Source organism: Hydra viridissima, unplaced genomic scaffold, assembly GCF_058129835.1.
Source record: "Hydra viridissima isolate aposymbiotic clone 2 unplaced genomic scaffold, HvirCarnegie_v1 scaffold_10, whole genome shotgun sequence".
Lineage (NCBI taxonomy): Eukaryota > Metazoa > Cnidaria > Hydrozoa > Anthoathecata > Hydridae > Hydra > Hydra viridissima.
This window is the reverse complement of record NW_028324309.1, coordinates 17,239,109-17,254,136: the sequence shown is the minus strand read 5'-3', so window position 1 is coordinate 17,254,136 and position 15,028 is coordinate 17,239,109. Positions and strand designations below refer to the sequence as shown.

General features: G+C 29.2%; 2 protein-coding genes across 3 annotated transcripts; both read left to right on the top strand.

Moving 5' to 3' along the window:
* The first annotated feature begins 4,234 nt into the window (after positions 1-4,234).
* On the top strand, positions 4,235-5,420 carry LOC145181612 (uncharacterized). The gene is made up of 2 exons (XM_080056742.2): positions 4,235-4,530; positions 4,762-5,420. Exons 1-2 carry the CDS (start codon positions 4,510-4,512, stop codon positions 5,041-5,043), a joined length of 303 nt encoding a protein of 100 aa, XP_079912868.2. The 5' UTR covers positions 4,235-4,509; the 3' UTR covers positions 5,044-5,420.
* Positions 5,421-9,144: 3,724 nt separating this feature from the next.
* LOC145181536 (ADP-dependent glucokinase-like) lies at positions 9,145-14,611 on the top strand. 2 transcript variants are annotated; one of them, XM_090101331.1, is made up of 6 exons: positions 9,145-9,346; positions 10,640-10,868; positions 13,165-13,230; positions 13,304-13,523; positions 13,674-13,985; positions 14,079-14,611. In XM_090101331.1, the coding sequence occupies exons 1-6, from the start codon at positions 9,177-9,179 to the stop codon at positions 14,528-14,530; spliced, it is 1,449 nt and encodes a 482-aa protein (XP_089957457.1). In that variant the 5' UTR covers positions 9,145-9,176; the 3' UTR covers positions 14,531-14,611. The 2 variants fall into 2 exon arrangements, with proteins under 2 accessions (XP_089957457.1, XP_089957458.1); XM_090101332.1 differs by having other exon boundaries at positions 9,145-9,362.
* Positions 14,612-15,028: the final 417 nt, after the last annotated feature.

Below are 15,028 nucleotides of genomic sequence, written 5' to 3'. Positions count from 1 at the left end.
CCGGGTGTCAGAAACAGCGAGAAAAGTAGAGTCAATATTTGTTGTTTGAAAGAATGTTCGAGAGGCGCATAAATCTCCATTACGACAAGGAGGTATTTTCAGCGTGTGAGCCTCAGTTGGACGAAATTGTTCTTTTTTCTTCTTATTTGTTGTTGTTTTTTTTTTTGAATTGTCAGCAATCATGAGAAAATAATAATAATTGTTAGCTTTGGACCCTAATCCATTTTATGTCGCAGAATCATCATCTCTAATCTAATTAGTTGTAAGGTCTCGTCAAAAATATTCTACTTAGTAAACCACAACTGGACGTTGATCAAAAACTTTTCCAGTATTTTGATGCAGTAGCATCAAAGCTTCAAACAACTTCGAAATAGTGAATTCCATGATTTAAAATGTTTGAAGATGATAATAACCAGATCCTTTGCAACTTCAAAGAGCTTTGCGGTATCATCAAAACGTGATGAGGGCATAACAGGTAATCGGCCTAATTGCTTAGTTAAATCTCCAGTAAACATCTGGTAGCAACTTCCCATCATAATAAACAAATAGTTTGCAAGGTTTGTATTTTTTCTTTACAATCTTAGCAGCTTTTTACAATCTTAGCAGCTTTTTACAATTTTTAGCAACTTTTTTACAATCTTTTAGCAGCTTTTTGATGACGCAGTTTTTCTTTGTCGATGCAGCGATGCAAGGTGCATTTAAATAGTATTTAGATGTTTAAGTTAAATCAAAGTTGCTGATCATAAACGCAATAAGCATTTAAATTGATAATTCGTTTTTGCAACTTATGACAAATACTGTTTTTCGTGTTGTTTATCAAAAGGTGGGCGAGTACCAGAAATTTCAAAACTACCTTACTAACCAAATATCTTTTTTGGTTCTATCATTTTTTTAATCTTGATTGTAAAAAGATGCTAAGGTTGTAAAAAGCTGCTAAGATTGTAAAATGAAAAGATTGTCGGGCTTTTACTGATATCTAAACCTTGGTTGCCAAGGTGATCTTTTACAAATGCTTTTATTTATCTGGAATACTAGAAAATATACTGAAATAAGCAAATTTTGTCAATTTCATTTATCATCTAAAATTTTTTAATTATTTACCATAAGTAAATGAGTGTTAAATAACGTAAAAAAGCTTAAAAGTACTTGAAAGTAAATCTTTCTAAAAGTCATTAAGTTTAAACATTTTCAGAAATTTATTTTTCGTCTTTTGCAATAATTCGAATTATCGAATGTCAACAATTTAACACCTTTGAGATTTCTGTAGAACTTGTTTTTATTGGACCTAGCAAACAAGGAAACTGAACCGTTTACATGGAACAAGCAACAAGGAAACTGAACCGTTTATAAAGTTTAGTACATTACTCTCTTCATCTGGCCATTTCTAAAATCAACGAAACGATAGAAGCATTGAATGTGGAATCTCTAGTATTCTTGATAATAAAATTGCCTGTTCCAAATTCATCAGCAAATAGTTTCTTTTTTTGAATACAAATATATTTTTATGCAGATGTTGTTAGAGAATTTGCAGTGGCTACCAATTTATCAGATCATTTAACTCGTGCTTTTTAAAGTGACCCGAAAAGGAATCATGCCACTTTACATATGTAAAGACTCTTTAAATGTTGGCGCCTAGAGCCTATGAACATCTAAAACCAGCTCTGGAATTATATGATTACGATCCGTTGAGTTCCAAATGAATATCACCAAATTACAAGCACATTTCAACACGTTTCAACAATGGCTGGAAATCAATAATATCATCATTTTCTTAATGCAATATGACTGATCCTGAGTCAATCCAACTAAATCTCTTTTGAGACCAAATAAATTTAAATGGTTTACAACTTGCCCAAACTCTTTTTCAGATGGACAGCCCCATACAACACTCAAAGCTTTGACAGAGCAGTGTGTCGGCAGGAACCATATCTTGTTGAAATTGCCACCATTTATTTTTTATCTATCAGCATGCCTGCTGATAAAACTTTGGATGGGTTCTTACTCGACAAAATATTTAAGACTGCTCACGCTCCCTTATTTTTTTAATTTTTATTTTTTAACCTTCCGGATCCTGGGTGACGTTGAATGCCACCTGTTGTCGTTTTAAATGTTTTCAGAATATTTCTAAAGCAGTTTTTGGTAATGAATAATCTATTTCTCTGTTTCTGATCCTGAAGTCATCCTTCTTAACTATTATCTGCCTCGCTTAACTATTATTTGCTTCGCTTACAGCTTTTATCCTATTTTTGTAAACTTTCATATCTGAAAATCTAAAAAAAAAAATCTTAAATGTGACTTAACAAGTCACATTGGATTTTATTAAAATGATTTAATGAAGTTTGAAAATTTTTCAATGATTGACACATTCATCAGTATAAATATTTTTGTTTACATATAAATATCATTAAAAATTTTATTTCACATTTCTTCCTGTTAGTGACACATGAGTTTAACGAAGTGTTTCCAAACCCTTTTTTTTTTTCATTTATTAATTTTTAACTTTCTTACAATTGTTTTTAAATAAAACTTTACTGAGAATTATTTTAAATTGCTTTCTATGAATTTTATTTTTTTTTAAGTTCAGACTTTTTTTTTGTGATGATTTGTTAGCTATAACCATGTAGTTTTTAGGCACCAGATCGGTAATACAAAAAATAGTTTTTTATGAAGGTGCATCGGTAAAAATTCCAGGAGTGGACAAAAAAGAAATTAAAAAGTCGCAACTGGATCCAGTTTATAGAAAAACTGTTTCATTAATACAAAAAAATTTTCCTTCTGCTGTTTTATTCGCAAGAATGAAGATAAAACCAATTTTTTATTTTTTGATGTAATTTTTTTTTTCTATATGATTTTACTTTTTATATAGATTTTAAGGTTTGAGCAATAAATATGCAAGATTTTATTTTTTCAGGGTTTGTATTCGTAAATTAAAATAATTTTAATAACTAAAACTGATAAAAAAAAAGTTTGCCACAAAAAACCCAGTTTTGCTTCACTGTTGGATGGTAGAAAAATTTAATTTTTACACATTTGTAACTTTCAGCGACTGTTTTAACCATTTTAACCAATCTCGATTGGTTAAAACGGTAAAAAAAAAAACTCGCGTTTTTCGCGTTTCAAAACGCAACAGGAGGTAGTTTTTTGAAAGATATCTTTTAACCACGAAAGTAATTATTTAGAACTTAAACCACGTTTAAGTTCTAAATAATTACTTTCACTTTTTAAATTCGTCATCACGTTGAAAAATTGGCGAATTTTAGCGCTTCGTATGAATTTATTAACTTTTTCAGATTGAATTTAGAGAATATTAAGTTGGTCTAAAAGTATAGTTTCCTAAACGTTTTCTTACTTTTGAACGACGATCTTTTATAATCTGCAATAAAAATAAGGGGTGGGCGGCGGGGGTGCGAAATTAAAATAGCGCCTATTTTGTGCTTCACTTTATAACATTTTCTAGAGCTTGTTTGCATCATTGTTTTTCTGCCTTCAAATTTGCAATTTGTTCAGAACTCAAGCATTTGAATCTTTCTCCGATGCTCGGTTAAACATCAAAACTCGGTTAACCATCAAAACTCATACCGTCACCCACCACCGCAATAAAATCATGAGAATGTCGTCATAATGTCGCACTGCAATTATGAAATTTTTTTTTTACAAGTCATTATTTCTAAATCTCAATTTTCTTTGTAAACGCAGATTACAAGATCGAGTTATTTTTTGTGATATAGCAGTTTTTTATGTTCGTAGGCAAAATGTAGTTAGCTAAAATTTTCAGAAATAAGTACAGAAAACTTTTATCGCAAAAAAAGTGGACTTCTCCGACGAGACAAAAGTTCTTTAAGAAGTTGAATCGTTTCAACGACAAAAATAAACATAGTTTTTTTCATGCCATTTTTTTAAATTTTCTTTTAAATACGTTTCTTTCCTTAAACTGTTTCGCTTTCATCTTGCTTTCAAATCATTTAATTCAAATCATTAAAACAGTGACTGAGACGAGCTAGAGGGGGAGACTAGCTAGAGAGGGGGGGGGGGATCATTGAGTGAATAAAATAAATATTGTTTTCATACCATTTTGTTTCCGGATCAGAAGAAAGTATTTTATTTTTGCTATAATGTTAAATTGTCAAAAGATTGACCACGTTTTCCGCTCATGAAAACATAACAGTTTAAAAACTCAAGATTTTTTGTCAAAAAATTTTGTCAAATAAAAAAATGCAAAAAATCAGTTTGAAACCGAAACTTTAAAAAGTTTTTCACTTAAAGTGCGTTAAAAACGTCTAATTAGTTTTTCTTTAACAACAAACACTTGATGAATAGAGCAATGAATTTTCGATGCAAACAATGAGTTTTTATACAGGTGAACTTTATGTGGCTATACTTACCCAAATAAAATAAAAAAAAGCGACGTGTTAAAAAAAGTCAGTAAGTTAATAACATCGCAGTCTACATTGGTTTATTTATTTACTTAATTCTTAAGCGATATTTCAAAACTGGGAACAAGCAATAAAAATGGTGAAAGAGGAAATTAATGTAAGTTTTCTCGTATTCCTTTGTAACACCACAATATTTTTTAAAAAAACATTCTTATTATAATATGTAGCTTACTTTTAATTACTGATTTTTAGTTACTTTGCCTTTTTGCGATTTTTTGCTTACCGAAGTCCTGAAGAAATTGAAAAAAATAAAATAAATAATGTATATAATTCAATCAACTTCTATGTAATTTTTTTTGTGTTTTTGGTTTCGTTTTGTTCTTTATAGTTAGTGTCTTCAAATTCAAATTCAAGAACTTCAGATCTGCAACACTCTGAAATCAAAAATTTGGAACAGACAGGTATTATCTCCAAGGTAACATCAACTGCCTATAACACTACTGCCACTCTCGTGGGCAGCGCAAGAAATATGGCTACCCCTATAATTGGAAGTGCGGCGTGGATCACTGGTGCAGCTATTAATAATTCATATGTAGTTGTTAAGAAAATTGGTTCTTTTGCTATACCAAGCAGATTTTTTCAAGTCGAACAAAAAGACAAGTCAGAATGAAAGTTTTCGGAAAAATATCGCAGTTAAGAATTACTAACGAAATCCTAACAAATAAAATTCTCAAAAGTAAAATAATAAAAAGTTATGAGATGGAGAATAATCAGCCAAAGTCGTTCATAAAAAAAAGGAGAAAAAACGACTGGATTTCCAATCCATCCATGTTTACTTTTCAGCGCTGGACATATTTCTATTGTAAGGTGTCGTATAAGGGCATATAATTACTAAAATTCTTGCTGCTAAATAATGTTATGGTAATTATCAGCGTTTTCTTTTTTTTTTTTTTTTTGAGGTCATTGGAGCTGGTTTCCACATGAAGTTCTCTTTGTGGTTTGAATCCAAGTCAACAAAAATAAAAACAGGGTTTTTTTCTGTAACAAAAGTATTCCTCTATTTAAGATAAAATAAATATATTTTAACTATAGTTTATTAATTCTTAAATGTATTGGAAATAAATGTAAATATATAAATATATTTTTAAAGACTTAACGCAACTTTCAAACATTAGTAAATTTAAAAATTTTGAAAAAGTTACAAAACCCAAAGAAAAGAAAAATATATCGATAAATGACACATTTAAAATATGCGGATATACTTCAAATATTTCTTTGTATATGCTTAAGACTCAGAATTCCTACCTTAATAGACATCTTCCACATCTCCTCTGCAATCAGCACCATACCTTTGCATACGAAGTATTACGAAAGCGATGCGAAAAAAAATTTTTTTTCGGACTTCGTTTTTATCTACGAGATGTGAATATTCGCAAGTTCGGAATTTCGTAATTACCGCGGTATGACCTAACAAAGTCCAATGCTGTAAGGCCTAATGCAACAAACGATAGATTTTATATTGTATCAAATATTTGGGGAGAATGATTTTTTTTATTTTAATTAGATATCTAGTAGTTTAGATATCTAGTAGTTTTATTTAAAAGTTATAATGTAATAAATATTTATTTTATAAAAAATCTATCATTTGTGACATTAGGACTTTCTTATAGCATAGGACTTTGGTCACACCACGGTACGAAGTTTCGAAAAAATTTGGAAATTCAGAACTTCGTAATTGCGAATGGTTCTTCAAAGTTTACAAAGTAATTCGATTTACTACGAAGAACGGCGATGCGAAGGTGCTTACCCTGCACACCTTATATATCTCGTGACGTTCTAATTCTATACATACATTTTAGTACCTACTTCCATAATGCCACAAGAACACAAGGCTATCATAAAGCAATCTCACAACCACTGACATCTTCTAATATACCAATAAATTTTAATCATTAAAGAATAAAAATGAATAATTGAAATGAAAAGCATTCTGTGGCAACCCACACAAACGTCAGTTAAGAAGGGAAATTTTTATCTCGGTTCTTCAGCTTTTTAACGATTTATAAAAGAGCTCTAATGGCCATTATTTTTTCTGTTTCTTTTTTTCAGTTAAAAATGAATAAATTTCCGTAAACAAGAAATTGATTCTCCGTTTTTGTTCTCAGCGTATGTTCTGATTAACTGAACTCAATTAACAGAAAGGTTTTAGCGATATTGTTTTGCGGGTAGCTAACAAACAGAACCCCTAACAACAAACAAATGTCTAAATTTGTATAAAGAAATGCGCTGGTGAATGCTCCGTAGGTTGTGTCCTCCTCCTTGTTAGAAAGAACTGATGTAATCTTTTTGCCGACATTAAAATAAATAAAAAGTTGTGAAATCTCAATTTAATATTGGGTAAAGAGAAGTTAAGAACTTTGATTCTAAAATTTAACGACGTTGAAATGATTGTTGAATAAAGCATGCACCAATCAAAAAATTTTTCTGGAAATTAAAAAAATTAATACTGCAAACAGACCATTCATAAAATTCTTTTCCCTTTTTTCCATTTCTTTTTTTCTCTTTTTTATTCTCTATTCTCATGTGTGTAGCTATTATAAATTTACCAAGTTTCTTTCTTCTTTTGGAAGCCATTGGGAAAGGATGAGTTCAAAGTTTTAAACTCAGGAGAGTTGATTAGAACTGAAAGTATTGTTACTCATGTCTCTATTGTAAATGTCTTCAATGGAGATGATTTTCTGATGGAAAAAAATGATGATCCTGGAACACATTCTTGTTAAAAAGGAATATGCTCTGGTTGTTCTAAACACAAAAATGTTTGAAGCAGATGAGATGAAAAATGAGCAAATGAGCAAATAAGCAAATGAGAGAAAACCCTTTTCATAATATGTATGTATGTTTTGTGTGATGTAATATTGTTGGCATGTCATAAATGGTAATGGATTTTCCTATCTTATTTACTATGCAGTTCTATATTTACTATACACTTTAAACGGATCAGAAACTGTACTGTGCAAAGGCTTATGAATAATACAGTTTTTATTTCCCAAGTCAAAGGCATCTAAGGTTAGGCAACTCTTATGGTTATTCATTGTCATATTCTCTGGTGAGCAAATAAAAATGGATAAAGAAAAATATTATTCCTTTAGTTTGCAACATAAAAAATATTGAAACAAACAACCTTTAACTTTGTCGCTCTGGTTTCCATAGCAGTTTTTGTGCTTTTTTCAGAAGTTAAAACACCATGGTCATCCAGCTGCTTGATATTCATTTAACATTTTTCAAATTTAATAGCTAATTTCTGTATTCTGTAGTTGCACCACAATTCCATCTTTAATATATTATTCTTTTATACGTTATTTTTTGGTATATTATTCTAAAGTTTCGGATTTGTTTTAAAGCGTTCTTTGGTGATTTGTTAAAAGCGTTTGTATTCCACAACGTCACAAAATGATCTTCTATGATTTGGGTGGGGATGGTGTTTTCTTTTTGAATGTTGCTGAAAGTTGGAATGCAGTGCCTCTGCATTCTTTTACACCGCATGGTCAACTAAAACAAGCACAAAAAAAATCTTTTAAAGGCTGCGAAACACTGCGAAAAAAGAAGCCAATCGAAGCTTTCTTTCTTCTAATAAAATATGCAACATGATAAAAGAACTCGTGTGCTTTAAGAATGAAATGTCAACAAATTAGAGTTCTTGAGCTGATCAACTTTTAGTAAGTTTCATCTAGGGTAGCTCCGAATCAACTAGAAGAAACAGTTTTGAATTTCCTGAGTGTTGCCATAAATTTGAAGACTTGGGGAGCTCCACTTCTTCCAATCATTGATTGAAGGACATTGATAATTTGAAGAAGCTTAATTAAACTAGCTGAGGAAGCTAGTTGTTGTCATGTTCAAATGATGCAGTTTTGGTCCTTTGCTCTCGGAAGAACATTTCATTCGCCTTTTTTCTACAGAAGAGGGTCTAAAACATTTTTTTCGAGGGAAATTCTTTCTCTCTTTTAAGCTCAGCTGGTAGATGCCGGTTGGGATTCTCGAGGTTTCAAAATACAGGTCTTTGACGAGTTCGCACACTTTTTTTTGAATCACAAATTAAGTCAAAGTCCTGTCGCTTTTTTTAACTTCTTTCTTTGCGAAGTGGTTTTTTAAATGGTTTTCTACAAGCAAAATTAAAATCAAAAGTTTTAAGTGATGTGTTGCTTTTTTTTTGGGCTAAAAATTATAATAATGTATTGTCAAAAAAAAAAATTTCCTGCTATTTTTTAAAGAGGATTATACCTTCTTCGTAGAAAAACTTGTTTTCAAACCACAGACAAATGGACGTTAAATATGTTATGTTCGCATTTTGCTATTTTTGTTGTGTTTAACAACATGCAATCAAATCATTTTTTTTTTTTAGACGAAATTAATGTTTGGTATGGAAAAAAATTATGACGTTAGAAAAAAACACATAAAAATTTTAGAGTGACAAATGAAAAACTTAAAAATTGCTTTATTTTTGTAGCCTGAACATGATTTCAACTGATGACAATCGATGATTAAAAAATATATGTATTTTCTAGACCATGAACACCAGTACAATCATTCCACTAAAGGGTTTCTTTTCTTATATTAGCTAATTCATTCGGAACAGATTTTGAATTGATCGTAAGCAAAGCATCTAAGTAGCGATTGCTTAGCAATTATTATTCAACTAAATAGGTTTTTTCTTTCATTAGCTGTTAGGCGCATGCTTAGTAGTTAGGAAAATTTTTTTTCTATATAAGCCATTAGTTGTATCCACTTTGTTTTTAGTAAAGGAATATGGCTAACTATTTCGAACATTTTATTATAGCAATTCTTCTATCATCAATAATATTAACAAATAAAACAGTTATATGGGAATATTTAAAATCCAGAGAAGACGAAGCCATGAATGCTCTTGAAATTACAATTGGTAACTCAACGACGCATTTTGCAAGAGTTGGTGTTGGGTAAATATTTTTTATGGTAAATAATTTTATATGAAATATTTGAAACGACGTTTCTTTAAATGAGTTTAGTGAGTAAAGGAAACGGTAATTAACTATTAATAATCCCATCTAAACCCTCTCTATCTAGAGAATCATTTGGGAAAATTTAAGCAAATAATAATAATTACACAGCCACATTAGAAACAAAATTTCACTGATGGTATAAGTAAAGCAGGTATTTAGTTCTAATACACTAAATTTAAAAATATTTTTAAAGGATCTTTAGTTTTAAAGAGTTATTCCTTGCTTTCCATTTCAAAAAATTGCTGATTTAGTGTAATTTCTTTAATAAAATATTTACTCTTTGCAATCTTAAGTACATTTGGCAAAAAAAGACACTTAAAAATGAATTTTTTTCCTATGATTTTTTGAATTCCAATTTTATTCCACTATATTGGCATCATATCTGCAATTAAATAATGACCAAAAATTGATATGATTTTTTACTTTTATATCATGATGGAATCTTCCATCTTTTACCTTTCCTTGCAACAGCTAAATTTCTCTTGATGATATGTAAAAAGTCAGTTTCTGTTCATGATACATTCTAATTTTTTTACTTTTTTACTTTTATTTTGATTGAGCTTTCTACTTAGTTGGTACTAAGAAAGTTTATTACAATATTGATGAAGAAATTCCTAGGACTAGCCACTAACTCATTAATTGAGTTTATGAACTTGGAATCCTTTTATTATATTATTTATCTTATTATATTATTTAAATTAAATATCTATGTAATAAATAATATGAGCTAATATTTTAAAAATCTAGTTTTGGTTGGTTGATTATTTGTTTGCAAATACTTTATTAAGCATCAGTGTTTGGTTTAAAAGATAATAATAAATAAAGCACAAACATTTATATCAGTTATTTGAAGAAAATCAAATTTAAAACAGTCCATATATTTATACAAAGTTGTAAGGTTCCAGAAAAAAAAATTCTATTCAGTTAAAACTGTTGATCTTATTTCTATAAGAAATTTTAAGTAGCTTTTATAATTTTAAATATCTTTTAAAATTTTAAAAATCATATAAACCTGTCTTACCAAAAGTTTTGCTGCTTTAAACAAATAAAGAATTTTATTAAACTGCTGAAAATTCCATTTATCTTTAAAGGCTGGCATAGAGGTTGGTTGTTTAGGTTAAAAACCGAAAACCCAAATGCAAATAGTTATAATTTACTATAGCATTTCTTTTTTTTTACTTAAACATCTTTATAATTGAGAAAAAAAAAGAATTTTATTCTTATTTTTAGTATAAATGCCAATGTTGACTTAATTGTACCTGCCTTAAAAGTATTTACAAATCTTCAAATAGAAAGTAAGTTGGTATCTAAAGATCATGCTGTAATATCAACATTGGAAGATTTAGAAGAATGCTTTTATTTTCATTTTAAAAAGTGCGCTGCTGCTGAGCGCTTTGTTACATCAAAAGCATTATTTGATCAAATTCTTCAAGTGGCAAAAAATATCCAAAATGCTGAGGTATTTTATATTTACCTATTTATATTTTTAATGCAATCAGTGATGCTAAACAAATTTTTTAACCTTTGATTTGAACTTGAACCCTTAGAAAAGTGTAACAATTTTTAAAAGTGTTACACTTTTTTAAGGGTTTGATTTCTAAGAAAAGAAATTTTGTATAAGAAAATATTTTATATAACAAATGAATGTGTACAAGATTAAAAAAAAAAAATCTAAAAGTATTAATTTCAAAACTCAAAAGTATGAAATCAATTACATCAATTTTTCTGATTTTCTAGTTCTAAATTTCATAATTTTCAACAACCGAAGTTTCTAATTGTCAGTTTTTTAAAAATTTTCATGTATTTTACAAAACCTAAAAAAAGTATTTAAAAAAGTTTTTTTTTGATTAAATGCCATACATCTAAATAACATACATCTAAATAACATACATCTAAATAACATACTTAAAGTATGTTTAAATGTATCAGGGTTTGCAATTAATTACTTTAAAAGAAATTGTATTAGTTTTTTAAACTTTCAAAGAATTTCAACAAAAAGTTGAGGGACTAAAAGTTGAGACTTATCCTATAATTTTTACATTTTGTAAATATATTGAAGCATAAATAAAATTATTTTTGAATGCAACTAAAAAAATTAAATGCATCTTTCAGAAGACATTTTGAGATATTGCTGCTTCATGGTTGAACTTATTACCATCTAAGCTGTCTCTTTTTTTACTTTTATCACTTTCAAATATTTGTATTCAACCAAATTTAAAAAGGTTTCTAAAATGTGAAGAATGGTTTTCCATTTTACTTTGACTTCAAAATGATAAGAAATACTGAAAAGCCTTTCACTAAACTTTTTGTTTAAATTGCTAGTCAACTCGTTTTTATCTTTTTGAAGAACTTAAAATGATAATACAAAATTTCTAAAATCTTTTCAAAAATTGTATGTAAGATGTATATTTTTCTCAAAATCTTGATTTTTTAAATCAGTAATTGTAAGCTTTTTTACATATGCAAACCGAACATGTAAAATTGAAACCTAATTTGTATTCTGCATTTATCACTATTTTTTGTAAATTTTACAGTATTTTATGAATTTTGATAATAAATTGTTAACAAGTTTTGTGCATATTTTAAAATATTTGTAAATAGTAAGAAAGTAAAGATGTTTCTCAACGATTTCTTTAATTCTTTAAAAGAAAAAAGAAGTGATTTTTTGAACAAAAAATGATTAAATTTAGTGATTAAAACCTTTATTTGTTTAAAAAATAGTTTTAATCACTTTTTTTTGTTTTCTTTTGTATCATTATAAATGCCCTATTGTAACAATTACTTAAAGAACCTGTTGGCACCTGTTAAAAGTATAATATTCGCATTGCAGTATACAAAGTAATTGACAAAAAATGGCAACAGTCATCCATCTCAAATAAAAAAATCTTGTTATGTAATAACTCTAACCAAATAGAAAACACGATAAATACTTGATATTATGCAATACCAACTTTTTTTAAAATTCTTCTGGGACCTGATTTAAGTATTGTGAGCCATAATCACTTGCCTCAAGTTCTAAGGACTTTTCTTTGTTATTTGTTTTTCAAAGCATGCTACAAAAATTCTCAATACAGCTTTAAGTCTGCAGAGTATCATGACACTCCAGGCGAATCCCTGGTGAATCCAACTGAAATAGAGATGTGGAATCAGCAAGCCACATCATTATGTGAGTAGGACATTTGTGGACATCAGAAATTGTATTAAAATGAGACTAATTAATAATGGTTTCTATATTTAAAATTCAAATGACACAACTTGTGTATGTTAAATTTTATCTACTTACAAACCGACACCCAACAGATTAGTGTAAGTGAAGATTATTATAAGCATAATCAAAAACAGAAATAAACATAAGTTGTTTATTTCGGTTTAACTAACAACTCTAGAGTTTTTCAGAAATAGTACACAGAACTATAGATTGCTGGCCCAAACTTTGCTATGATAAAATCTTGAAAGTAAAACATTTTAAAGATAATGAATAAAATTCAATAAAGTAGTAATAACCTATCATGCTTCTGGTGTAGAGTTACTTGGTCCAATTGGTGCAACAGTTTTTAATTGCTTTAATCAGTATATTACTTTTGCATTAGTGTGTTTAAGCTTTTTTAAATTAATTATTAGAGCCTGTGCTTAGCTCATTTTTTCCACTTACACTATCTCTTTAAATGTGGTCTTGAAAAATTAGCATCTGTTTAAAATTTCTTTGTGTAATTTTTTGCATGAAGAGTATATTATTCTGTTTTTTTTTATCTGAGTATGATGTGGGAGGAAACGCTGCTTTGATGGCATTGAAAATGTTGGCAACTGGTGAAAATACCACAGTAAGACATTGATTGTTCTTTCAGAGATTTCTTCTTTATATTTCATTGTTTGTAACTTTATTGTATTTTTTAGGTTTTACTTGGAGGTCCTATTGGTCCAAAATTAGAAAGTTTATTAGGCAATAAAATAATCATTCCTGATTCTATGAAACAAGATCATGATGAATACCATTTGATTATGGAATACAAAAAGGGTGATACTTGGGGAGCACATGTGTCAGCCTGTGCCAATCGATTTATAATAACACACGACAAAGCAAATGGTGAAATGCTAGCTATGGAGAAATTTTTTGGTAGAAATTTTTTATACTTTTAAAGTTAACAAATTTAAATCTTTGATTATTATTTCTTTTCAATAAAACGAATTTTTAAAAACGATTATTTAAAATGTTGTTATCTAACTTGCAACATTTACATCATTTAAAAAATTTTTTTTTTTATAGATTCTTTGATCAGCTTTAAACCTGATCTCATCATGGTGTCTGGGCTTCATTTATTAGAATCCCAAGCCCCAAGTGTTATTGAAAAAAAATTGAGTGAGCTTCGTGCTTATTTACAGCAGGTGCCCATTACAACTCCTATACATTTGGAGTTGGCAAGTATGACTTCAGTACAGTTTATGAAGGATTTAGCAGGGCAAATATTTCCGGTTGTTGACTCAATTGGTTTGAACGAACAAGAGTTAGCTTTTATATCAACTTCTCTACAAGGACCTGGTTCTCCAGATGAGCTCGCACAATGGCCACCAGAAATAGGTAAAATTGATAAAGTGTTATGTTTTTTGGGTTATAAAATATTTGATGAATTTCCTTCCATTTTCCAGTTTTCTTAATTTAGCATTTCTTTAGGTTTGATGGCTGATATAATTGACTGGTTGTTGCAATTTTATGGAAGAAACACACGTTATGGTGCCGAGAGCTCAAGATTAACGCGGGTACATTTCCATTGCTTAACGTATCATTTAATGGCTGTTTATCCAGAGTACTGGAGCAATAGTTTGGCAGCAACGGCAGCTGGATCTCGTGCTGCTTCAAAGCAAGCTTGTGATAAAGAAAAGTTGGAACCTATCGACGTTGAAATGCGTGTTCCTAAAGTATTCGCTCGCTCGGTTAAGTTTTGGGAACTGAGGCGTTTTCTTGTTAAACGAGATGACGCTGATCCAGTGACATCCTGGTCACATAATGGAATAGAATATAATTTTTGCGCTGTTCTTGTGTGTAAAGAGGCAAAGAAAACAGTTGGATTGGGAGATTGTATATCTGCTACTGGTTTACAGTACTCTGATTTCACTCGAATGTAGTATCAAAACGTTTTTGGAAAGGATTCGCTTTAAATTATAATTATCTCGAAATAAACTTGACAAACATAAAAAAAAAGAAAAGGGGGGAAACACATTTTTTGTCGCAATTTTTCGTATGCACCAAATTGTTCTACACAATTTCTTATAGGTAGGTTTTTAAGCCAAATTTATACCCCAAATAGAGGGTGTTTAGTTATTAGCATTGTAATTATAATTTTTCTGTGATAAAACCCAATATCACGGCTTAGTTCTTTTTACTTTGTACATAAAATGTTATTTATTTTTATTCTTTCCTAAAGTTTAGATGTTTGATCTAAAATCTACAATCAGTTTAGTGATAATTTATTTTTATTAGTTCCATATTAGTACACACATACATACATACATACATACATACATACATACATACATACATACATACATACATACATACATACATACATACATACATACATACATACATACATACATACATACATACATACATACATACATACA

Excerpts from the sequence above, each read along its gene's own strand:
- LOC145181612 (XM_080056742.2), top strand. The coding sequence starts at position 4,510 with ATGGTGAAAGAGGAAATTAAT. Across the intron at positions 4,531-4,761 it reads TGGTGAAAGAGGAAATTAAT|TTAGTGTCTTCAAATTCAAA; the intron begins GTAAGTTTTCTC and ends TGTTCTTTATAG.
- LOC145181536 (XM_090101331.1), top strand. The coding sequence starts at position 9,177 with ATGGCTAACTATTTCGAACATTTTATTATAGCAATTCTTCTATCATCA. Across the intron at positions 13,231-13,303 it reads CAACTGGTGAAAATACCACA|GTTTTACTTGGAGGTCCTAT; the intron begins GTAAGACATTGA and ends TGTATTTTTTAG. Across the intron at positions 13,524-13,673 it reads AGCTATGGAGAAATTTTTTG|ATTCTTTGATCAGCTTTAAA; the intron begins GTAGAAATTTTT and ends TTTTTTTTATAG.